Source organism: Mastigoproctus giganteus, chromosome 10 (genome assembly GCF_048544385.1).
Source record: "Mastigoproctus giganteus isolate SK-2022 chromosome 10, ASM4854438v1, whole genome shotgun sequence".
Classification (NCBI taxonomy): Eukaryota; Metazoa; Arthropoda; class Arachnida; order Uropygi; family Thelyphonidae; genus Mastigoproctus; species Mastigoproctus giganteus.
Window position 1 is genome coordinate 7,895,799 of NC_143584.1, and position 27,164 is coordinate 7,922,962.

The 27,164-nt window shown below is 36.3% G+C and overlaps 1 protein-coding gene across 3 annotated transcripts in view; it reads left to right on the top strand.

Annotated features, from left to right (window-relative positions):
* The window catches only part of Acn (apoptotic chromatin condensation inducer acinus), a 295,740-nt gene that overhangs the window by 193,314 nt on the left and 75,262 nt on the right, over window positions 1-27,164 (top strand). For all 3 annotated transcript variants that reach the window (XR_016547575.1, XM_090383866.1, XM_090383867.1), the window contains exons 6-7: window positions 6,562-6,718; window positions 23,510-23,718. Coding sequence is in view for 2 of the 3 variants with exons in the window: in XM_090383866.1 (XP_090239992.1) it covers window positions 6,562-6,718; window positions 23,510-23,718 (366 nt within the window). In the remaining variant the exon portion in view is untranslated. The remainder of the gene's footprint in view (window positions 1-6,561; window positions 6,719-23,509; window positions 23,719-27,164) is intronic.

Consider the following 27,164-nt stretch of genomic DNA (forward strand, 5'->3'; position numbering starts at 1 on the left):
ATGCAAACAGTTTCAACATCATATATTTAGATTTCATTAAATATTTTGACACTGTTCTACATGAAAAACTGCCGTTCAAATTCGAGCAATGGGTAATAGGGGCAAGTTACTGTAATGGTTAAAGGGATGGTTCATTGGTAGAACAGAGGTTGATTATAAATGGCCACTTGTGTTTTTGGACTAATGTTATTAATGGAGCCGCTCAGGATTCAGTGCTGGTCTCCTTACTGTTTTCAATGTTTATTAATGATATTGATGAAGGATAAAGCTTATTTTTCTAAGTGTTAGCAGGGTGGTTAGTGACAAAAATCAAGGTGTACTACTGCAACAAGACCTAGGAAAATTGGGCAGATGGGCTGAGCAGTGGCAGTTAAAGTTTAACATTTATAAATGCAAGGCACTGCGTATGGGCCACAGTAATCTCAGAATAACATAACTGGTGATGCCACACTTAGGTTGTGGAGAATGATAGTGACCTAGGTGTAATTGTACACTCTGACATGGAAGTTCTCTAATCAGTGCAAACAAGTTGCTAGCACAGCTCATAGGGTTCTGTGAATAATATGCAGGAATTTTACTAGCAGGAACAAGGAGGTGATTATCCCATTGTATAAGTCGATGGTTAGATTGCATATTGAGTACTTCATTCAGGTATGGAAGGATTTAGATCTGTTGGATTAGGTGCAGAGAAGTTCAACAAGATTTGTCAAGGTACTCTTACCATGAAAGACTTCAGTTCTGTAGATAGCAGTGCTTGGAAACTAGGAGACCAGATTGAATTATTTAAGATTTTAAATGAATGTTGGAACAAACTTCCATTTGGTGTTGCAGAATGTGGGTAGTTTAAATAAATTTAAGGATGAAATAGACAAATTTATTAGATGAGTAGGTGTTTTTGTTTTTTGGGTCCTGTTCTGCACATGCTTGCTTTGTTATGTCACTTACCAATAGACAGTACAACTATGGGCTTGTACAGATTGTACCAATACCATCTGTACAAGCCCATGGTATTATATTTTGTAGAGCAGTGCAGCATAACTCTAGGAAATAATAAATGACCTTTATAGAATTATTAACTAACTATTTAGCAACCTTTTTTGTCACCAAAAAGTTTGAAGTGAAGAAACTGTTTTTGTCATCAACGAAGCTCTTGTTGAGCTGACAATCAGATTCATTTGTGAAAATCCTCGTTCACATTCACTCGATGAAATCGTGCAGCATAACTCTAGGAATTTATAAATGACCTTTATAGAATTATTAACTAACTATTTATCAACCTTTTTTGTCACCAAAAAGTTTGAAGTGAAGAAACTGTTTTTGTCATCAACGAAGCTCTTGTTGAGCTGACAATCAGATTCATTTGTGAAAATCCTCGTTCACATTCACTCAATGAAATTGGTATCGTACTCAAGAGCGTCCATCAAATTCTTCAAGTCTTCCGAAACCATCTTTTCAATTAGGTACCCCCGAAATCCACAAATTGCATTTAACTGTAACCCAATTGACAATTTTCTAACTTTGTTTTCATCAAATGCCAACAATTCAAGGTTTAATGCCTTCGTTGTCCTCTTTTTCCCTCTCTCGTCATCAGTATTGTCACTAGTTGTTAAAAATGAATTAAAAAAAAAAAAAATTTTTTTTTTTTGAAACTGTCGATAATGTCAGTGTCATCCAAAGGTGTCCAACCTATGGCCCGCTACATTTGTCATTATACATAGAAGTTACTTTGCGGATTACCTTTCCTTTCTCACTGGGCAGGTAAGCACACTATCAGTGCATCACTTCAGTATAGTGATGAGAGATTCCAAATGTATCTAAAGTCATAACTGCTCTCTCTTTTTTTTTTTTTTTTTTTTTTTTTTTGGGTACCTAAATGGTTGTTCCTGGCTGTTCACTTAGACAAAATACATTATTCACAGTTCTGCATATATTCAGTAATAGAGACCATCTACTAGCTGACTTAAAGCTGGCAGCTTCAAAATGACTGTCCTGGTGATACCTCAGATTTTAAGTGCATGGTGGATTCACCTGTGCAAGTGATGCCATTCAATTTAAAATGATATTACCAGTTTAGGCAGAGCTGCAGATAATGGTGTGTATCCAAGTTGAACAGAAGTAATCGGTTCAGTCCGTTTTGAGCAGAATTATTCCCATGATTCATTTATTTGATTTTAAGTATGGTATTAATGTTCCCCTGAAATCCTATAGTATTATAGTTACCATTTTTCTCTTCTAAAGTTGAGAAAAATGGTAACTCATGGTTTTTACTTAATCAAGTTTTAAAATCTCCATCTTTCTTTTTTGTAACAATGAAATGTTTATTTATCACTGGAAGGAGTGGTAATGGTTAAGAATTCAACTAAACTTCATAAATTTTTAACAAATTAGCATTAGCATTGGCATTTGATGCAAGAAAGCAAGCTTATGCAGCATCAGCCAAAAAAAAACCCACTTCCACTTCACCCCTCTGTTCGTTCAAAATACCTGTCCAGCTGAGCCTTAAACTTATTTAGGCTATCAACTTCCAAATTATCCAAATTACTCAAAATGGTTATTTTGAGATGTCCCAGACAATTGTAGACAATTGTTGCTAAATGTCAAGAATGAGCACTATTTGTGATGGTGAAAACTGTATATAGAAAGATGTGCAGTGCTGAATGCTTTTTTAATGGAGCAGTCTTGCAATGGTAATTAATGGTTGTGTTCATAAAAGCAGTTCACAAAATTAACGATGATTCTCAGTAATCAGAAAGCTATGCTTTGCCATCCTGTCTGGTATATGTTAATTTTATTGATAGTTCTCACTGCTGTGTTTGGTAAGTGCACCTAAATGCGGTCTATTCTGGCTTTCCAGTGCACCAAGTGAAGATTTTTAACAATTGTCTGTACTTATAATATTGAGATCATTTTTAACAATGCCTGTACTTATAATGTTGAGAAAATGGACGAACAACAGTCTTACAACTGTTGTTTACTTATTCACATTGATCCTATTGGCACAATATAATAGCGCAGTTATCCCCTTCAAGGATATTGTGCTGTCTGGTCGTAAAGCTTGTACCACTGACTTCTGCATTTACAGCCAGTGCGAAATAGACAATAAAAATAGATAAAATAAATATTTATTTAGTTCATAATGGTAAGCAGCTTGTATTTAATGGAAATCAGTTGAGATGTTAATACCATATTGTAATTAGTCCAGTTATGCTATATCTTTCACAGAAAATTAAATTATTCTTATCTCATGTAGTGAATTAGTTTATTCCAGTTTTGAAGTCACCTGGATTTATATGCCCTGCAACTCATATTAGAAATGAATGCAAGTTCCTTGCATTTTATGGATTATATTATACTGCATTAAGAAGGTATACTTGTTCATTTAACTGGTATTTCAAAAAGATTAAGATCCTGGTTAAGAGCATGTTTCAAATCTACATAAGTTATGAACTCCTTAAGGTTATACTTGTATATACCTTTTTAAGGTATATTTAATTACTGTTAAAATATATTGCTATTTCAATTTTGGAGCTGTCCCTACAAATTGCTTCAGCATTACTACAAATTTCCCTTTACCAAATGGAAATGTATTGCTATTTATTTTAGTATGATCCCACTCACTACTGATATTGTACTACTAGCACCCTTTCATTGAGGGTGTGGGATTTGCTAACCCAACAGGGTGGGATTCACACCTGTATACCTAGCCGTGAGTCAAGTGCTGCTGACATTCAAATTTGGACTTGGGACACTATATGGTGCACTTCTTTACAGAACCCCTTCACTCTGAAAGCTTTTCACTCTTTCTCTGGGTTGAGTGAGCACTCCAACCCAGAGATACTCCAACTCTTTGTTCCCTCCACACTTTACTTCTCAGCTGAAAGATGCCTTCTTTCTCATCCTTCCTCCTTTCCCCTACTCACTTTAACTCCCTCTTAAACTGTCTTCCATACTTTCACTTCATTTATTTTATTTTAAGCTTTCTACTTTCCCTGGGACTGGGTTGACTTTCCAGCCAAGGTAGATACTCTTTGTACCCTCTGTACCCTCCCTTCCTCAGCATGAGAATGCCTTCGTTCCATGTCCCCCCAACCCCCTTTACACCTCCCCCCTCTTAAACTATCTCCCTTACTTCCACTTTATTATTTTTTTATTTTTATATATATATATATATTTTTTTTTTAATTTATATATATATATATTTTTTTTTTTCTCCATGTATGAATCACTTAAGCTTTCCAGGGCACCCCTGGAAAGCTTAAGTGATTCTGGGGGGTTACCTCCTCTACTGTCTGGCCTATCTCCATGGGGTGTGAGTATGGGGTCCCAACGGAGGGGGGCCCATATGGCTAAACAGCCAAAACAACACAACAGAATGCTATACTACATAAACCCTACATTTACACATACACATTCTGGCTTTTACAGTGAACTTATGCATTACAGAGTTACTACATGGATTTGGGGAAGACCCCAGTATTGCTTGACACTGAACACTGTCATTATACATAGAAGTTACTTTGCGGATTACCTTTCCTTTCTCACTGGGCAGGTAAGCACACTATCAGTGCATCACTTCAGTATAGTGATGAGAGATTCCAAATGTATCTAAAGTCATAACTGCTCTCTCTTTTTTTTTTTTTTTGGTACCTAACGGTTTGAGGAGTGGCCAATAACCCTTAAATTGACCCTCTGGATTGTGGCATTGCATTATATATAAGCTATACTATACTTCTCTGTTGTAGAAGTGCAGTATAGAGGCATTTCCTAGCTGTAGTCACAGAAATCATTACCTTACAACAGTAAACTTCTATTTGCAGTTGTCCAGTATAAGAACAGCATATGTAGCCATTGTAACAATTTAACTTAAAGTACAGCAGACTCTCGATTTTCCGGAATAGATGGTAAAAAACAAATCCCGGATAATCGATTTCATGGTTAATCCAAAAATACAGAAGTCCTTGACATACGTAATGGTAACGTAAGACGTAACTTTTTACTTCGGTGAGTTTTGCGTAACTCGGGAATGACTAATAACATATTGCTACTATATTATTATTGACAAATCTGAATTCATTGCGATACTTGTTATTGTTTGGCCATTTTCATACATTCTTATTAGTTTAATTTTCTGATCCAAATCGATCGCTTTTCTTTTCTTGGTAGATTTGCTAGTACTGCTGTAATTATTCTCTTAGTCGGCACCACGATAACGGTCAAAATGAAATTTTCTGTAAAGAACTTCACAGGGTTAAGGCAAACTCGCTATTAATCACCCTGCTCGAGCTCACATTTTACTAAAGCATATTTCTGGAGTTCGCTGCCATAAAACAAAAACAATTTGTACTTCCTGGGTTACTGGGCTTTTCTGTTTATGCATCTAATTATAAACGGGTATTAAACTCTATCTTATTGTATTTGCGTTAATATCTCTAGCTCCAGTTGTGTTGGTTACATTATTATGTTGAAGTATGCATCCCCTTCACAGAAATCTTCAGTCTTATAAAAAAAAAAAACTATAAATTGTAAGAATCTTCTCTTCTTTCCTATTTTTTTTGCTTGTTACTCTGTATCTCACTTGTGCAATTTGTGCGTGCTGTAATCGCCGTTAATTATTACTTATTATTATTTTTTTTTTTGTTTTAAATTTTACAATAATAAAAAAAATAAATAAAAAAAATAGAGTGAAAAAAAATGTATGTAAATCTGTAGTTGCATAAGTCGGGGACTTACTGTATCGAAAAATGTTCAGTAACCTACATAAAAAATATGGTGATAGATAAAAAATGAAAAAAACTTGCCATGCACTACTTGCGTATCCAATGACGCTTCCCTTTATTTTTTGCGATGTTGATTTTAAATCGAATAGCTTCCCTTTATTTTTTACGATGTTGCGTATGGTTTGGTCACATTAGAGATTTAACGGATGCACCATTTTCAAACTTTTGAATAATTTCAAGTCTTTGTTTAACTGTAAAGTGCAACTTTTGCGTTTATCCATCATTTTCGCGATTTCTAAACAAAAAAAAAAAAAAAAAAAATTACTATAAAAAAATTTTTTTTGACATCCTTGACAACGAAACAAAAATTGTCTTTTTGCAGTGCGACAGAACACAACAATCGACGCAAAGCACTAAAACATACTAAACACTTCTTCTCTCTCTTTTTTTTGAGTGGCAAGTTCTAGTTATTACTTGAATTTTATGATTTTTGGTTGATTTTTTTTAAATTTGGAATCTTGAAGTGTCCCGGTAAATCGAGAGTTTTCCATATTCTTAAAGCTTTTTATTGTTTTTTTGTCCCTGCCTGTTGTCTCATCTTGTGTTGGGTTTGGGCCATTAATGGATTATCCTGAGTAGAGAATATATAACTCTTGAAACAGTCATCCGGGTGCTTCAAGAATAACAAGAGTGTTTCAAAGATGACATTATTTAAATATAAATGAAAAGCAGTATATTTCTGTTTGGAAAGTGCTAAGGAAATTCAAGTATATGTAAATTTCACTCAATTCTTTAACCAAATATGAGCTTTGCCTTCTCACATTTCGATTCTTTTCTTGTGCAGATTCTCATTCCTGATTATAAACCAGCAGTCACATCTCTAAATGAAGCAGATGATTTGAGTGCTAGTACTCCAGATGAATCCCCTCCAGTAAAAAGAGAAATGAAATTTACTTTGCTAACTGGAGAAGAAAAGGTGGATAATTTAGATGCTATTCAAGGTAACATCATTTTTATGCAACTTATTGGCTTAGCCATTCCTTAGTACTAAAAGAACTAAGAACACAGAAAAGGTGTTTTTATTTTTTTTATTATAATTCCTAAAATTGTAGCTGAAAGTGGAAATTATTGATCTAGTTTCAATTTCTGGAATCGACAGAGAGAGAGAGAGAGAGAGAGAGAAAGCATTTATAGTTATGTTCTGTTAACCAGTATTTGAAGAAACAAAGTAACTTTCTTTACCATCTTGCCTAAGATGGTAAATGCAAGACGGTAAAGGAATTTATTACTTTGTTTATTTATTACATTTACCTTCTTAGACACGATGGTAAATGCAAGATAATCCTTTTCATTCTTCCTATCAAGTATTTTTGGACACGATCTCGGCTAACGTTAAAAAAAAAAATGTAATTCAATATGTTATTTAGTAGTAATGAAAATGACATTTGTTCCTGATACATTACATTTTTAAGGATGGCAGCACTTATTAACCCTCTAAGGAGTATGTATATAGATTTACATTTTTGAAGGCCACTTAAAACAATTTGTGCATTAATGTATTAATTCTCTTAGAAATTTTTCTAGTACATGTTGCCATCTCTTGTCTATGTTTCCAACTATTCCAACAAAAATAGCTTTGAAAATTTGAGATTACACCTTCTGACCTCATTTATCCAGTTTACTAAACTGGACAAAAAAGTTGAAATTGATGAAATTCTGGCATTCAGACCAAGAGTATTAATAATACTGAATCAGATGTAGAGAATATTATTGCATCACAATGATGGGTTTTTAGGAATTTTTTGTTTTTTAAAAGAATTTTTTAAATTCTGACCATTTTCAACAATAATCTTACTCTATTCAGGCACAGTGTGTTCTGTTCTACAAGACAGTTGTAGAATAGATGTGTGGAAATTTGCCTTTAGCCAGCAAGTAGTTGATTGGTGGAACAGACTTCCATCTTTTGTTGTGGAAGTTGATAGCCTAAATAAATTTAAGGCTGAGCTGGACAGGCATTTGGAATGAATGGAGGGGTGAAATGGGAGGTGTTTTTTTTTTTTTTTTTTTTTTTGGCTGATGCTGCATAAGCTTGCTTTCTTGCATTGTATGCCTCTACTAATGCTAAAATCAAAATGAGAGCAAATTAATATTTAAAAGCATAAAAAGCTCCATTTTCAAAGTCAGTTTGCTTAGAGCAAAAAGAGAAATCTGTTTATTTATTCAGTAAGGAAAGTACTTTAGTGTTCTGTGTGACTAAATAGTGTGGAAATTACCTTTGAAAATTAATGCTCTAATTCTTTTGTGAGTGGACTATCTGAAACTTGTGTGGCCTCCAGGTAAGCAGCCAAGTCAGAATCCTTCTGGTGTACCCAGTTATTGTTATTTATAAAGAACATTATGTCTGTACAAGTATTTACACGGCAATTTGCATGTGTGATTGACTAAGGCCTTATTAAAGAGGCCTGTAAGAATTCCTGCTGTCTCTGATAGGATTCGAACTCCCCAAGCGAGTGACATAGTTAAATCACTATATTGCCATCTCTTTTTTTTTTTTATTGCCATCTAGTGGGGCATAATTTGGGTATGGCAAATGTGGCCTTGGCTATGTGTTTGATGGAGTTAAAAGCCTCAAAATAACTGAGGTTGTATTTTATTTCGAAAATATGACTACAGCTTTTATCAAAAAAGTTATTAGGATTTTGTATAATAATATAATACAATAGAGTCGATAATCTGAACTAATTGGGACTGGGGATAGTTCAGAATTCAGATTTCTTCCGATTTTCGAACTTATCAAAAATACTGTGCTGGAGACAAAAAAAAGTTCAGTAAGTTTATAAATAAAAACACTAAGTTGTACTCAGATATTTTAATCATAGGCAACTAAACAAATGGAACTTTCAGCCACAATAACATATGTATAGGCCTTTAACAAAAATAATTACTTATTCTTTGCTGCCAGATCTCTCACTCTTTACAGCAAGAGTAGTTGAGTTGAATAGCATTCAGTTTTTGTGATTTTCACATATCATTTAATTTTGTTAATTGGTAAGCTAATACAAGTATAATTTTGTGCTTTATATCTTCAATTTTAGTCTTAGAAGGGAACAGGCATTCTGTGTGTTATCAGACTTTCAGTCTAAAACACTGATGGATCCAATATCTTTCTATTTCATTAGATTTAGGAGAAGTCTGGTTGTCCTGCCTCCCCAAAATCCACTCGTGCACGTCTTCTCTATAGTAAGCCTTGTTACGTCACTTAGGTGGCAACAAATGTGTCGAGTGGTTCTCTTCAAGATGCCTGGTCAGTGTGAAGAGGAAAAGACCAAACCCTCCAGCATATGACAGCACGACGAAACAAATGGCCCTCAGTCCCCAGCAGCTTTCACTCTCCCTCTTACTGCAGTGAGAGGATCAGTGGAAGCAGAGGGTGCTAAGAATCTCTGGGTACGACCAGGCTGCCATGCACAGAAACTGAACTTGGCCTGTTACAACGTAAGATCGCTCATTGGTAAAGACAGGATATTAGAGCTGGAAAAGGAATTAAAAAATCTAATTCCATCGGTCTGGCTGAAACAATAAGAAGAAATGAATCACTTAAGTTTTTCAAGTGGAAATCTGCTGTACACCAATGGAAACAGTGAAAGGAGCAAAGGGGGAGTTGGCTTTCTGGTCCATAAAGATATAAAAATAGTTATGTTGTTGTTGTTGTTATTTGGGTTTTAGGAGCATTAGCAACTAAGGCCATATTGCTCCGTGATTAAGCAGTGGTCATTCCCTGACCTTTCCGCATCCTCCTTATTTGGTGGTGATGGGCTCGAACCCCGGTCTAATCAAGAGGCGTGTGCTACGCACTGCTGCTCCTTCCCACCTGGCTACGGAGATGCCTATAAAAATAGTTATGTTCTGGAATTCAAAAGTACATCACCAAGGGTGTCAAGACTACTTAGGATTTCTAAGAGGTACAACTAAAGGTTATAATGATTTATGCACCAATATCAAGCCAAGATGATGAAGAGATTGAAAATATGTACACAGAAATTGAGAGTCTTCTAGATGCAGAAAACCCACTAAACTTATCATTATGGGGGACTTAAATGCTAAGGTCAGAAAGAGACTAAAACAGTGCAGACAGGGGAAACTATAGGAAATTTTGGAATTGATGAAAGACTTGTGGAATTTTGCAGAATCTCAAGGATTGTCGGTAATGAACACTTTTTTCAAGAAAAAGGTGAACAGAAAGTGGACATGGAAAAGCCCAAATGGATTAACAACTAATGAAATCGACTTCATCCTTACTAACAGAAGATATATTGTGAATGATGTTACCATCCTGAACAAGATAAATGTTGGAAGTGATCACAGAATGGTAAGGTGCACACTTGATATAGATGTAAGAAAAGAAAGGAAAAAACTGACTCCAAAGTCAGTTGAGTAAATAATACGAATGTCTTTGAGATAACAAAAGAGGAGAAAAAAACAGTATATACTGGAACTTAAGAACAAGTTTGAGCTTCTGCAGACTGGTCAGAACAAGATATTGACGAGGAATATAACAACTTTCTGAAAGTGATAAAGCCCAAGTAACCTATAGGGAAAGAGAAATCCAAAGAAGAAAAAAATTAATCAAGAAACACTTGTCATGATGAATCGAAGACGACAAATGAAGAGCAAGATAAACACTGACAAGGAGAAAATTGAGTATACTGAGTTATACAAAGCCATTAGAAAGAGATTCAGAGAGGACATAAGAAGATTTAACACAAGAAAAGTAGATCAAGCATTAAGGGAAAAGAAAGGACTTAAATCAGCAGCCATGAGCAGTAATACAGAAAGACAAATAATACTGAAACTGAAGAATACTGATGGTGTACTTATAAATAACAGAGAAGGCAAAATTCAAATAGCAAAAGACTACTGTAGAGAATTATATAAGGAGCGAGGGAATGATGTCAGCAGTGGGGAAGATGGATCGCAAATTAGCAACACATACGACATACCCGATATTCTTTCTGATGAGGTAGAACATGTGTTAAAGAAAATGAAGAATCAGAAAGCCCCGGGGGAAGATGAAGTTACTGTAGAGTTGTTAAAATTGGGAGGAAGAGACAAAACTGGCAAGGCTCTTCACAAATGTATTAGGAAAGGTGTGACACCTAAGCAGTGGAATAATGCAATCATAGTTTTGCTACATAAGAAAGAAGATAAATCAGAAAATGGAAATTATAGACCAATTTGCTTGTTATCCCACATCTACAAGTTATTCACAAAAATCATTACTAACAGATTAGAAAGTATACTTGATGAGAATCAACCGAAAGAGCAAGCTGGCTTTAGGACAGAATTCTCAACTATGGATCACCTTCACGTAATATCACAGCTAATGGAGAAAGCAAGTGAATATAAAACACCATTATGCCTGGCATTTGTGGATTATGAAAAGGCATTTGATTCCATACAGCATAAGGCAATGTTTGGGATACTGGAAAGACAAGGCATAGATACTCCATATATTATGATTTTGAAGAAAATATATGAGAAAGCTACCTCCTTTATTAGACTAGACAAAGACAGTAGGAAATTTAAAATTGAGAAGGGAGTTTGACAAGGGGAGACAATATTTCCGAAGTTGTTTACAGCTGCATTTGAGAAAGCTTTCAGAAAATTAGACTGGTTGCAGAAAGGAGTCAATGTGAATGGAGAGAACCTAAACCATTTACGATTTGCAGATGACATCGTGGTCCTAATTGTATCAGACAGTTTTTAAATTCTGTACAGTGGGATCAACTGATGATGTTACCAACAGCAAATTCTAAGTGGGAAGCATTCGAGGAATTAATTGTGGAAGCTACTAAAAGTTTCATACCTATTAATAAATAAATAAATAAATAAATAAATAAATTTTCTGTTTATACTCCGGGACGACCAAACGGTCAGAGGAGTTCACAAGATAGATAGAATACAAGAAACAGCACCGTATTCAGTAGTCACGGGCTTGAACCCCGGTCACTCAAGGCACGTGTACTTACGCACCCGCGCGCCTGACCACAAGGCTACGGCAGCCTTATTTTAAGAAAGTATCATAAGAAAGCTAATGACAGAGAAGAAAAATGCTTGGGATGAATATAAATTATATTCATACCGAAGCCTATGGCAGATATAAGCTAGTCTGTATTCAAGTCAGAAAAGAGGTTAGGCAGGCGAAGGCAGATTATGACAAATCGTTGGCAAAGGATGCTAAGAAATACAGCAAGGATTTCTTTACTTATATAAACTCTAAAAGGAAGGGGATGAATCTTGATTGGTCCACTTGATATCGATGGTTCGATGATCCTGCTTCGATGATGGCTTGATGATCCTGCTCAAATAGCAAACAAACTGAATAAGTATTTTGCATCTACATTCACACATGAGGAGTTATTAAGGTTTGAAAATGCCAGAAGGTTATCAAATTGTAGCAGGGTGCTTAATTATTTTGTAATAATTGAGAGCAAAGTGGAGGAGATATTTTTGAAGTGAAACATAATAAAGGCATGTGGGGTGGATGCGATCTATCCAGTTATATTAAAGGAGGTGGCAAAGGAAGTAAGCAAACCCTTAGCCATAATTATGAGAGCATCCTTGGACTCAGAGGAGGTTCCAAATCTCCTGTACTGGAGATGTGAAAATCTATCCCCAATTCACAAAGGGGGATCGAAGGGGTGACATGAGTAATTACAGACCAGTTAGTTTAACTTCTGTTCCGGGTAAAATAATGGAGTCACTGGTTAAAGTTGCATTGCAGGATCATCTAGATAAGACTACAGCAATAATTCAGACACAGCATGGGTTTATAAAGGGAAAGTCTTGTCTGACAAATTTGATTGGTTATTATGAAGTGGTTACAAAGGAACTGGATGCAAAAATTAATTTTGATATCATGTACTTGGATTTCAGCACAGTTGTGCATGGAAGATTACTGTACAGATTGGAGCAGAATGGTATTAGGGGTAAATTGCTACAATGGATAAAAGAATGGTTGAGTGGGAGAAGACAGAGGGTGGGAATCAATGGGTGCTGCTCTTCTTGGACTAATGTTATTAGTGCAGTCCCACAGGGTTCGGTGTTGGGTCCACTGTTGTTTTGTATATTTATCAATGATATTGATGAAGGTATATCAGGCTTAGTGTCGAAGTTTGTAGATGATACAAAGGTTGGCAGGCTTGTTAATGACAGTAATGGCAATGTGCTACTGCAACAAAAAAAGGTCTGATGTAGCCAAGTGGTCAGGAGCGAGAGTGCACAGCACGCATTCCTTGAGTGACTGGGGTTCAAGCCCGTGACTACTAAATACGATAAATATTTGTATTGGCGATTTATTGTAAACTCTACTGACTTGGTTGTCGTGTGCTGGAGTATAAACAGAAAAAAAAAAAAAAAGAAAAGAAAAGATATAGAAAATTTGGACAGATGGGCTGAGAAGTGGCAACTGAAGTTTAACCTTGATAAATGCAAAGTACTGCATATGGGTAGAACTAACCCTAGAGAAACGTACCAACTGTGTGGTACTACACTTAAGGTTGTAGAAAATGAAAAAGACCTGGGAGTAATTATGCAGTCAGATATGAAGTTTTTTGAGCAATGCAGACAGGTTGCCAGGGCAGGTCATGGGGTTTTGTCAATGATATATAGGAATTTTGTTAGCAGGGAAAAGGTGATTGTCCCTATGTATAAGGCAATGGTCAGGCCACAACTTGAGTACTGCGTACAGGTCTGGAGGCCTCATTTTAGGAAGGATGTAGATTTGCTTGAGTGTGTACAGAGAAGGGTGACAAGATTTGTGAGGGGAATGAAGGGATCCTCTTACCAAGAGAGGCTTAAGTTCTGCAAATTGCAATGGCTGGAAACTAGGCACCCGCGTGGTGATCTCATTGAGGTGTATAAGGCCTTGAATGGGTTGAGCACGCTGAATTCTTATGGGATTCTTCCACTTGTTCAGATTACGAACCTAAGGGGGCATAAATTCAAATTAAGGGAAGACCGATGTAGAATAGATGTGCAGAAATTTGCCTGTAGCCAGCAGGTGGTTAACTGCTGGAACAAACTTCCATCTGTCGTGAAAGTTGATAGGTTAAATAAATTTAAGGAGGAACTGGACAGGCATTTGGTGGGGGAATGGTTGTGTGAATTTTTATTTATTTTTTTTATTTATTTATTTTTATTTTTTGGCTGATGCTGCATCAGCTCATACACTTGCTTTCTTGCATCACATGCCACTACTACTGCTACTATAACCTATGATCTCAAAGAATTAGAGGAAAATCTTAGTCAGTTATGCAGAGTTAGTAAGGATTTTGGACTAAAGATGAATATGGCTAAAACTATAAAGTAATGATGAACAAGTATGCCACAGAACGGGATATAATGATTGGAGCTGTAATTGAAAAGGTGGAGTCATATACTTATCTGGGACAAGTCATTGACTGTAATAATCATAAATGACTGAAGTCAAGAGAAGAATAAATTTTGGATGGATAGCATTCAGGAAATATAGTCACATACTGAGGAGCAATATCCCAATTAGTTGGAAACATAAAATGATGAACTCCCCATGTATACTCCCCACCATGGAAGTGAAACTTGGGCACTCACCAAAAGAATGGAAGAGAAGCAGAGAACGACACAGCAAATAATGGAACGAATTATATTGGGAATCAAACTGTTAGATAAGAAGTGAAACACATGGATTAGGCAACAAACTCAAGTTAAAGGACATTCTTATCAGAACTAAAATGGTCTTGGGCAGGACACATAGCTCGAAGACATGATGACGGATGGACTAAGAAAATAACAGAATGGTGCCCAAGAGGAGTTAGAAGAAAACCTGGAAGACAATGACGTAGATGGACATATGTTTGTGGGTAGTAAATGGATGGCCATTGCACCAAACGGAAGGAACTGGAAAGTTGCTGGAGAGGCCTTCATCCTGCTGTGGATTGAAAATGACTAATGATGATCTTCAATTTTATAGCCTGTGGATAATATTGATCCGATTTTTGTTTATTAGAATTGTTGTTCAGTAGAATCAAAATTCAATTCGGAAATGTGATCACAATTACAAGTGCTTACTGTAATTTTTTTATGGCACCAGCATAAAAAAATAATAATAAATAAATACTGGCTTGTTCGGAGTATTGATGTTTTGAATTATTGATGTTCGGATTTTCAACGCTCTACTGTAATTACTGTTTTATAATTTAATTATAAAGGCGAGTAAGTGCCTTGTTCTGAGAAATTTCAGTCTCTTATTAATTAGAGCAGTTTCAAAGGAAACTTGTGATAGAGACAAATTTTTAAACCTTTTAGCCAGCAAATTGTTGATTACTGAAACAAGTTGCCTCTGCAGGCAGACTGAGGCTGACATTGTGAAGAAATTCAAAGGTTAATTGGATAGATACCTTCATGAGGAGGGAAGTCAAGAGAAGAATGAATGATTGTTTGTCCCCCCCCCCCTTTTTTTTTTCGGTTCATCAAAAGCCTGTGGCTTCCTTGCTCTATTTGGATAATGTAATATTAGCTCAGTGGTTATCAAAGTGAGAGTGAATTATAACTTTAAAGCAATAGTCACAAAAGCCAAAAATGCATATATATCGATGAGCCAAAACATTAACCAGCGAGTCATTATGCAAATCGAAGCAACTGCAAGTGAACTACAGTGCGTTCACGGGTCGGCAGACGGCATAAAAAACACCTGATACTGAGCTCTGTTAATCAGTGTTACTCTTGTTCTTCAGCTGGGAAAGGCAGCAGACTTAAGCGAGTTTGACAAAGGTCAAATTGTAATGGCCAGATGACTGGATCAGAGCATATACGAAAAGGCACGGCTGGTAATGTGCTCATGGTCAACTGTGGTTAGTACCTTTTTTTTTTTTTTATGTAAACCCCAAACACGAAAGGTATTAGAACCTATAGTACTTAGTACCGTGCTTGGGTTGGAGGTTGAGAAGACGAAAGAAGATATTTGTTGGCATTGGACTTGAACTTCTGTAGATTGTAATTTTCAGAAAATACGTATGAAGGAAGGTTGTTCTAGAAAACGGCAGTTGAATGAATAAATGAGGAAGATAAAAGTCGGTTATGTGGGTTTGAAGTTGGACAGTAAATGGATGTTGGCTGGTGGCGGCACGTGTTCGGACTGTTTTGAAAGAGAGAGCAGGAATCATAGAAGTCAATTCAGAAGAACAGTGCCCATGGAAGTATCTGTAGAAGAGGTATGCAGCAGAAACAGTATGTCTATGAGAAAGCGAGTGGAGGCCTAACTACCCTCTTCTGAATGGAATCAAGAAGCCTGAGAGAGGTTTTGGGGGCACCACCCCAGATGTGGGAACAATATTCCATGGAAGGGTGGATTTGCGATTTATACAGAGTGAGCAGCTGTTTGGAAGAAAAGTAACGCCGAGAGTGAAAGAGAAAACCAAGTTTTTTAGATGCAGAGGAAACAATATTTGTAATGTGCTTGTGTCAAGAGAGATTAGAAATAAGGGTAATCCCCAAAAGAGATATATCATTTTGCCCAGAAATCGGAGTGTCACCAAAAATTAGCATAGGAGCAGAAGAATCCTTTTTGTGAGATATAAGGCAAGACTGAGTTTTAGAAGGGTTGAAATCAACAAAGTTGTCTTTGCCCCACTGGAGAATTACCTGAAGATCGGCATTTAAGGAATTGGTAGCAGATTTTCGAGAAGTTGAAGGTGATTGAGCAGGACATGGTTTCTCAAAATGGAAAGTGGAATGCAGTGTGCTATCATCAGCAAAACTATGGATAGGATTTCCAGTTAATGGAAGAACGTCATTAATATACAAGAGGAAAAGAGTGGGGGAAAGAACTGAACCCTGGGGGGGCACCAGCATTAGTGGAGAAGTTAGAAGATAGAGAGCCATCTACCATTACCCTCAGTGAGCAATCAGAGAGAAAACTGGATTACCAATTACTAAAAACAGTTGGCAAACCACAAGATGGAAGCTTGTTTAGATGACCATTATGCCAAACACGTTCAAAAGCCTTTGCGATGTCAAGAGCAACTACTTGTGTTTCACCGAACCTTTCCATTGAATTAGTCCATAAATGGGTAACATAAGCCAGAATATCACCAGTGGATCGACACTGATGGAATCCATACTGGCGATTGTTGATCAGACAGAAGGTTTCTAGGTAGTTTAAGAGTTGGCAGTTAATTGATTTCTCCATTACTTTAGAAAGAGTAGAAGGAATTGCAATGGGACGATAATTGGATGGGAGGGATTTGTCACCCGTTTTAGGAACTGGCTGGATATGAGCAAATTTACAAGCAGAAGGAAAAACACCTTTGGAATAAGAAAGTGAAAAAAGACGGCAAAGAATAGGAGTAAGTTCAGAAGCACAGGTTTTGAGAACAAGCGGAGAAATACCATCAGGACCTGGAGCTTTCCGTCAAAAGGATATCAGAAATCCTTCTGATATCCTTTTGACGGAAGACCACAGGAGGCATTGAATGGAGCGTGTTGGGAATGGTGGGAGGTGCCAAGATCATTAATACATGAGCTGGAAGAAAAATGGGATGCTAGCAGGTCAGCTTTAGCCTTGGTTGAAGTGACAACAGAACCATCTGGTTTGGACAGAGGTGGGAGCAGAGATTGGCAAAAGTTGCGGCCAATAGCTCTGGCAAGAGACCAGAATGCTCGGCTACCATTAGGGCAAGAAGCCAGTTTTCTACTCTTAGCCTGTTCAAACTCTAGTTTGGACTGATTAATAACTGCTTTACAATTGTTGCGAGCTTTGGTGTAGGCAGAAAATGAAACTGAAGAATTAACCCAAGTAGGGGGAACCCACAAAGATCATCAATGCTCAAGGATCATCGATGCTTGAGGTGAGCGAATGCTCTCCCGGATGGTACGTGGCAACAGAAGGGTGACTGTGGCACAACTATAGAAAGGGCATGCAGCAGAAAAAGAACATCAATGAGATGTAGAGACTTTGTAAGAGTCCACTAAGTTAGGTCAATAATTAACAATTCAACAATTCTAAGTTAGGTCAATAAATAACGTAACTGTCCTCTTTTGAATGGAGTCTAAAAGTTTGAGAGAGTTTGTGGCCATCTTCTCAGAAGTGGAATCAGTATTCTACACTATGGAAGATTTGTATAGAGTGAGTAGCTGTTTAGTAACGTTAAGAGCAAAAGAGAAAATCCAGTTTTTTAGATGCAGAGGAAGCAAAATTTGTGATGTTCTTATGTCAAGAGAGATTAAAAGTCAGGGTAATCCCTAACAGAGATATGTGATCTTGTCTGGATATGATTGTCATCAAAGATAGAAGCAGAAGAATCCTTTTTGAAACACAGGACTGAATTTTAGAAGGAATGAAATTAAGTTACATTTGCCCATTAGAGAATTACCTGGTGATCAGCTTTTAATGAATTGGTAGTGGATATTCGAAAAGTTGAAGCTGTTTCTGCAGGGCAGCATTTCTCAAACTGGAAGGTGGAATGCACATTATGTTATCATCAGCGAAACTATGAATAGGATTTCCAGCCAATGGAAGGTCATTAATACTCAAGAGAGAAAATAGAGGGAGAAGGACCTGTACCTTGGGGAACACCAGATTTAGAGGGGAATTTAGAAGATAAGAGAGCCATTTACCATTACAAACATTGAGCAGTCAGAGAGAAAACTGTATATCCATTTATAAAAAGCTGTTGGCAATACATAAGATGGAAGCTTATTTTGAAGACCATTATGACAAATATGAATAAGGGCCTTTTAACAAGGGCCCATTCACCAAACTTTTTCCATATGAGTTGTCCATAGATGGGTAACTCAAGCCAGTATATCACCAGTGTATCAATACTGACTGAATCCATATTGGCGATTGTTGGTCAGATGGAAGGTTTCAAGGTAATTAGGAACGGCTGTAAATAGATTTCTCTATTACTTTAGAAAGAATAGAAGTAAGTGCAATGCGATGATAATTGGATGGGAAGGATTTGTCACCTTTTTTAGGTGATTGGATACGAGCAAATTTCCAAGCAGTGTGGAAAATACCAGTGGAATAAGAAATAAAAATGTGATATAGAACAGGTGTATGCTTGGGTTTGAAAACAAGTGGAGAAATTCCATCAACAATTGGAAAATGAACCCGTAGTTTTCTTGGCATCAAGATTGTTCTAAATTCTTTTGATATCCTTTTGATGGAAAACCATAGGAGTCATTGAGTTGGGTGTACTGGGATTGGTAGGAGGTGGTTGGGAGCAAAAGTTGTGGCCAATAGCTTTGTCAAGAGACCAGAATTCTCGACTACCATGTGGTAAGAGCAGAAGCAAGTTTTCTGCTCTTAGCCTGTTCAAAATCTACTTTGGACTTATTAATTACAATTGTTGCAATTAATAAGTCCAAATTACAATTAATTACAGTTGTTGCTGAAAATGAACCTGGAGATTTGATGCAAACGAGTTGCGACATGCAGCATTCTTATCTTTAACAGCTTTAGCATATTTATTAAAAAACCATGGTTTAAATAGAGGACAAGATTTTAAGATGGAGTGTGAATAAAGGATTTCATTCCTACACGAATAATTTCACTCACATGATCTAAGCAAATGTTGACATCAGAAGATTTAAAACGGTAATCCAACCAAGGAAACAAAGATTAGAAATCTCTCAAATCATCCCATTTTGCATTCTTGTAATGCCAAACACGAGGCTGAGAAAGGCCATGAGAAAAAGGCTCCATTTGCAAAGTTGACTCCTATTCTTTCACCTTCATAACAATTTTTGCTTCATCTTTTTTTTACAAAATAATTGTAAAACTGCATTAAAATCAGAATTTTTTTTAAAAAAAAATTCTCTGACTTGGCCATCAAAGCATTTGACTCAGTCCCACATGAGTGGTTACTTTTTCAGATGGATAGCTGGATGGCTTTAGGACAGGAGGCAGAGGGTTGTGATAAATTATTATTCCTCAGATTGGGTTGATGTAAGATGTGGGGTTCCCCAAGGATCAGTATTAGGACCACTGTTTTTGATTTTCATGAATGACATCAATGAAGGGATAGTGGGCGTGATATCTAAATTTGCAGATGTAAAGATTGGTAGAGTAGTTAATGATTGCTGCCAAGCAGAACTTCTTCAGAATGACCTAGATAGACTTCATGGATGGTCAGAAAAATGGCAGCTATGCTTTAATCCAGCAAAATGTAAGGTATTGCACTTGGGGAACAGTAACCCCAAAATAACTTATACACTTGGCAGAGTTGACCTAAAGCTGGAAGTGGAGGAAAGGAACTTGAGTATTACGATACGGTCAGATATGTAGTTCGAGCATTGTAGACTGGTTGCAAGGAGGGCCCATGGTGTCCTATCGATGATTTATCAAACAATCACTAGTAGAGATAAGGATGTCATAATCCCATTGTATAAGGCTGTTGTTAGACCACACTTGGAATATTGTGTTATTGTATTCAAGTATGGAAACCGCACCTAAAAAGAGACATTGTTCTTTTTGAAAGGGTCCAAAGACAGATAATTTGCCTGTTGAGATCGGCAAAAGGGCATCCATATGAGGAAAGACTACAGATATGTGGGTTACAAAGTTTGGAAACTAGGCACCTTAGATAGATAGACAGATAGATAGATAGATATGATTTTTTTGATTTTAAGTGAGGTAATATATAATCAGATTTGCAATCACATATAATCAGATGTGTTAAATGTTTGCAAACAAATAAGCATAAAAACAATATACATAGAAAGAAAGAAATGCCAAAATTGATGTAACATTGTGCAGTGATAGTTGTCATTTGTGTGTATTTATTTGTACTATTTAGCAGAGAATCTAATCTTCCTCGAATCATTCTAATTGTGCAGCTTGTTGTTCAAAGATATGTTTCCCAGTACCGGGGGGATTTAGAGAAAAGAAAAGTGCTGAAGAACGACATGCATTGTTCGTGAGATTTCACAGGTAGGGGGAAAAAGAGATAGTGATGACTTTTAAAATTGCCATCTTTGATTGCTTCAGATAGCAATAATCAAAGTAATTCCAAACTATAACTCACTGTGGTGAACTTTTCTAATAATAATAATTAGGGGGCTTTGCTCGCCAACCCCCATGCATGCTTTTCTATGTAAAATGTAGAGGTATGATGGAGTAAGTCAAATCTTTTCTATGTAAAAGACACCCGTCGAAATACACTGATGTTCTTCCTCCTCCCATCCTTCCATTTCTCTCACTCATGCTTCCCCCCCCCCCTCCATCAGGAAGCTTAGGCAACCCCTAATGGAGAGCAACTAGAGTACTGTGGACAGTCTGGCTCACCTCCCATTGGTGGCGGCGAGCAACATGGAGTCCTGCTAGGGCCCCTGCAGCCAAGAAGCCAGCACAAACAACAGAACCCAACACTGAACTACACATGCAACACACAACACTTTTCTGGCTTTTACAGAGGTTCTGTATTCATCACAAGAGTGTGGGAAACCACAAGTTGCACCTTACCCAAACACTATGCTACTATGATCAATATCTAATCAGGAAATGACCTATGTTATTATTTACTTGTGCATTTGTAGTGACGTAATTTCCCCACCCACTTGTACCATGTGACCCGCACCTCTTCTACCATTGGCTATCCTACCATGTGGCATTCTCAAGGTGGAATAAAATAAATACCACTATGTAAGTAATTATTTATCTGTGTTTACATAGGTAACTTAGGAAAAGGCTTTTTGCTTCAGGTTGCATAATGCATGAGGAATATTGTTGCATCCGAAAGAGCAGGACTAATTATTTAACTAAAATATTTACAAAATACTGAACTATTTACAAATATATACAAACTACATCGGGTCCCTTCTTCAGCTGACATTACCATGGAATATCAAATGATGCCATGTGTGGTCATGTATTGCAGAGTGAAGCACATGTGCGAGGTTCGTGAACGTTATGAAAGCAGTTATCTTTCAATGGAAGACAACAATGTAATTATTTACCTCTGCATTTGTAGTGACATAATTTCCCTGCCATCTTCTCCCTTGGATCGAATAAATATCATTAGGATGAAAACTATTTTTAATGTATAGAGAGATAATAAGAAAAAAAAAAAATCATCAAATGAAAGCAGCTTGTTCTAAGCACCAGAAGGTGATTCCACGGGTAAATAACATTGGGCATATTCTGAACATCAAGAAATAAAGCACATGGGATTCTTTTAAAAGATTGTATGCACTTAGTTCACTTCTCCACTGGAATGACATTTTCTGAATCACTTCTCAGGTGGTATTGAGAAGCTGCTTTCATTTTATGGTTTTTATGACTGTTATGTGGAGGACCTAAAAAGTATATTGACAAGGGTATTAAAAGAAAAGATTGAGCTCTTAATGGTAATCAGCTGTCATTGTCATCTTATTCATTTGTGTAATGAAAAGGGAGCTGCATGCATTCCTATGAAATTGACTATTTGGTCAACATTTATTACTTTCTAAAAAGATAGTATTAAAATATTCTGAAGCATGTGTGTATACATTGCTGTCTTTTGTTTAATGTGTAACTAGGCTGGTAGAACAGTGCCAACCTTTAACAAATGAAAAAAAGAGGTTAGAAGCAGTGAGAAAAACTATATGAACACTTATCAAAGTTAAATTGCAAAGTACAAGTGATCACTATTGAGTAGCACTGACTCATGTCCACATCCAGTTCACTTCTTCACAGGAATGATGTCTTCTGAATCACAGACATCTGGTGAAAATGATCCTAATGTTATCCTCACTTTGTTCCTCTCTTCTGGCTTAAATAGAGTAGTTTGCTTGTTTTTTAAATGTTATGCAAGCATTTAAAAATTTTAACAGCTCTTCAATCCAGCATTCCTGCATCTGTGTACTGAGGTCATAACTCCTAGATATGCTGAAGAATATTATGTGCAAATTTTGTTAGCACAGCAGGTTTTAAATCTTTCACTTCCATTTTGGAAGTTTGTTCACTGCGGTCACAAGAATTTTTTTTTTTTTATGGTGATATTGCAAAGACAGTTGTCACTGAAGAAGTGGTAAGAAAATACCATGCAACATTTGGCTCCATTATGTACACATTTCTGATAAATAAAGAACTGTACAAAAGTTATTGCAGAATGAAAAATTTGCTCATTGTAGTACCCCATAAATGCTTTATTTCTACTGCCATGCTCGTTGTTACCAATGTTAATGGACAGAACTTTCAAAGTAACAGGGTAAGAAAGGTAGGAGTCTGTCTCATATGTTGAAAATAGGGCAGTGCTATGATTCAGTTCTCTGTAGTTCTTTCCAGAGAGGAGCTTTCTAGAAGGAAGCAGGAAGTTTTATTGATCTTGGAAAGAAATAACAAATTTAAAAAAAATGTAGAACTGTCCTGTCCTTTAATGTTTCTGTAGCCAGAAGAATTTAAATTGTTTAGTTAATACAAGGGTCTCAATGCTCATAGCAGAACAAACTTTGCCTACACAATGAATTATTCGGGTATTGTACTACTCTAAAACACAAAGGACAAAATAGTTCTCGGAAGGTATATTAAGTGTATACAGTGCTTACCTTTATCTTTGATCGGATCATAAGATGCAAGAGAATTTAGGATGCATTTTTCAGGGAATAAAATGCATCTTATGGTCCAAAAAATATTCTACTTTGTATACCTGACAAAATTAGTGGTTACTATATATAAAATATATTAATACAGTGGTATATCTGTTTCATAGTTATGATTCATCTTTAGTGAAAAGTTAAAAGTAATTTTGTCCTTTTTAAAAAATTATTTTTAGCATATGACTCATCTCCGGTGAAAGCTACTGCAACAGATGACACTTCAGTACCTTCACCTGCACAGCGCCCTCCATCTTGTATCATTCATATTAGAAATCTGGTAAGGCCTTTTACACTTCCACAGTTAAAGGATCTTCTGAGTCAAACTGGAACATTGGTAGAAGGAGGATTTTGGATTGACAAGATAAAATCGAAATGCTTTGTTACAGTAAGTAAAAAAATACAGTCGGACCTCCATATAACGAAATCGATCATTCGCTTGAAAAAATTTGTTATACAGAAATTTCGCTATAAAGAAATATGACCTTTCAACAATGAAAAATACTGTAATTCAACTCAAAAATACATCAAAATATGGGAAATAAATCAGAAATAAATGGGAATGAAAAATTATCTAACATTTTAAAACAATTTATTAATACACACATTAAGAAATGGCTACTTATATGATGTGGACAATATATTAGTACACTTTTAAGAATTATGTTGAAAAACATTTGGTTATTTTTTTGTTGTACACTGGATTTTTCTGTACATCGTTCATAAAAATGTTCGCATTTGTTTAAATATTTTCTGACACATTTTCTTCACACTGTAGGCCTCGATGCAAAGTTTCAAATGCTGCCAACATTTTATGTTTGGAAGGTTTAGTATTGCTTTTGTTGCCCTCAATTTCATACAACTCATTGTCGATATTCTCACTAGTTCTTTGAATACTCTCCATTCACTCGGATATTTAGATACTATGACATCATTATTAACTCCTAAAAATTCTTCAAGAACAATTTCTCCACTGATCAAACCTCTTGCTTGGAGTTCTTCCCATGATTGCTCACTGTCTTCTTGTGGCAGTTTATCCCTCTCATGGCTGTTAATTGGCATTTTAGCAAAACCTGCTTTTGCAACACAATTCTTAATCATTGTTTCTGTCACATCTTGACTCCAAACTTTTGCCAACTCTGATATGCACACCTGCAAATCTATAACAGAATCTATAGATTGGTTGGTTTCTATTCTCAGTATAATTTTTTCAGTATGTGCCTTTGGTAGTGCATTTTCAAATTCTTGATAATGCCCTGGTCCATTGGTTACAGTTTAGATGAGGTATTTAGAGAGAAGAAAACAAGCTTCACAATTGGTAAGTTTCGAAATTACTGAGTGTGAAGGTGGGCAGGGCAGTTGTCAACAATCAAAGCGATTTTTCTGTTTTATTTCGTTGTCTTTCTATCGAATTTTAAAATCCACTGTTGAAAAATTTCACTTATCATCCAACTCTAACAACTGTACTCCTTTGAAACATTGGGGTTGTTTACTTTTGCCTATTACCAAAAGCTTCAGTTTTTCATTATCAGCCATATTTGCACCACCAAGACTGTAACTATCTCCTTACTATTTTTACCACCTACACATTTATCACCTTTAAAAGTCAGTGTCTTGTTCGGCAAACATTTAAAAAAAAATAGACCTGTTTCATCAACTGAATGTCTTTGGGTTCATAGTGCTCCATAATTTTTTTCAAAACTGTTTCTTTCCCGTGGGTACAGTCTTCAATTACAACCCCACTTTCACCAGAAATAACTCTGTCGAGTAAGCCATGGCGCTTTTTAAATCTGTCCAGCCAACCATAACTGGCTTGGAAAGTTTTATGCCCAAGAAAAGATTCGTAATTCATAGCCTTTTATTTTGTTAATGGCCCTGATATCAGCATGTTTTGGTCTCCAATCAACTTCACCCACTTACAAACTGCTTCATCTACATCTTCATACAGGCATAATTTTGTGCACTTCTGACTAGGTCCCATTTCCTCAAACAGTTTGGGAATCGAAACAAGGTTTTTCAAAATGGTTGACACACTACTGGCAGGGACACCACATTTTAAAGCGATTTCTTTTTTTTAATGCTGCGATCTGTACTATTAAGCACTTCCACTTTTTCCACTACACTCAAGGATTTCTTCTTAGACATTGTAAGGTTACTCGCACAGCAGCTAAAACAAAACTGATTTAGGGACAACTTGTACCTACCATACAGAGACAGGTGAAATTTAGTGAAGGTGTGGATGACTTATTTCTGCAAAACAACAGATGAATTTCCGGGATAAAGAAAAAATCGCTCTCTCCTAATTCTCTAATAGTGTGCTTACAGTAGAAAACAAGTTGACCAGAGCCAGTGTCCGTGTTGGGAATATTCCTTAATCTTTGCCAATGACTGTGGACACATAGATAACAGTTGACCAGCGCGACTTCTTGGTACAGTTAATGCTTGGGCAGCACTAAATTGTAGAATGCTCTTAATAATTAAAAGTTAAAATGATTAATTCTTAATCCTCTTATCTCTTAATTTGTGCTTTCTACACTGTCAGCTCTATTGCTTAAAGGCCAGAGGTTTGAACAATGTGTACCCAGGTCTCTTGAAATTAGTTCGTTATATGGAAATTTTATTCATTTTATGGAAACTATTTTTAATGTAATGACCAGGGGGAAATCAAAAAAGTTTGCTACATAGAAAAATTTGCTATATGGAAGTTCGTTAAAGAGAGGTCCAACTGTAATTTCACTGATCATAGCCTCCTTTCATTCTTATTCTAATTTGAAATAAGAGTTGTTATTGATTGCTAAAAAATCTTGTTCTTTTAAAAAACCATCTTAGGAGAAATAAAATTTGAATATTTTTGACCTGAATTAGTAATCATTGTCCCTCTGGAAGTTTGTTTGGCTGAAATGCATGCACTCAATGGAATTTGGAACTAAACTGTTGTCCCCCAACCAGCTCACCTCTGATTTACCTAATTTTAAACCATTATGCATTAATTAAGATTTAATTATAAAGTAAAAAGGTCACTTAGATAAACCACAAAACCAATAAAAAATGCTTATTATGCTAAAACTGATGATAATCTTGTGACAGATTATTGATTAGTTTTGTTGTCCTCTAGCTTGGTGTAATCATGCACCAAAGTAGAGGTGTGATCTATAATTTGATTTTTGAATACAGAACCTGCTGCTGAATTTATCACAGGATGTTGATTCAGTACGATGAAGTATGCATGATTCAGCAGAAAGTCTACAAATGGGTGATGGGTTTGGGTAGATATTGAAATGTTGTGGATTTTCATTGATCAGGCCAAGCACATCATGTGCTGACACCAGAAGTCATAATGGCAGTGAAAGAACTTAAAAGGAAGCCATCGCATTAATATTGAAGAAATGGGTATGGTGTGAAAAATTAGCATTGATTCAATGCATACTGTCATTAGCAAGCATTTATACTTTCAAAACTGGATGGTGTTCTTCAATTGTATGAATGCAAAGGAGACTTTCTTAGAATAGACAGTGACTAGAGATGAATCATGGGTGCACTATTGCACACTGAGGCAAATGTGCAAGTTCAGAATGGAGCATAAAAGGGGTGGCACACAGACTGGTGCAGTAAAGAGAACACAGAGTGAAGGATCTCAAAAGTGGTTTTATTTCTGACAATACATTGCACTGTACAGTGCAATGTATTGTCAGAAATGTCTTCAGAACAGGTGCAAATGGGTGGGGGCAGGCATTGTCATGCAACAAGAATTATCTGCCTTTCTCTCAAAATTGCTGCTTCATTTGGGAAATGTACGTTGTTAGTCTTTGAAGAACCCTTAAGTAGAAGATAGCA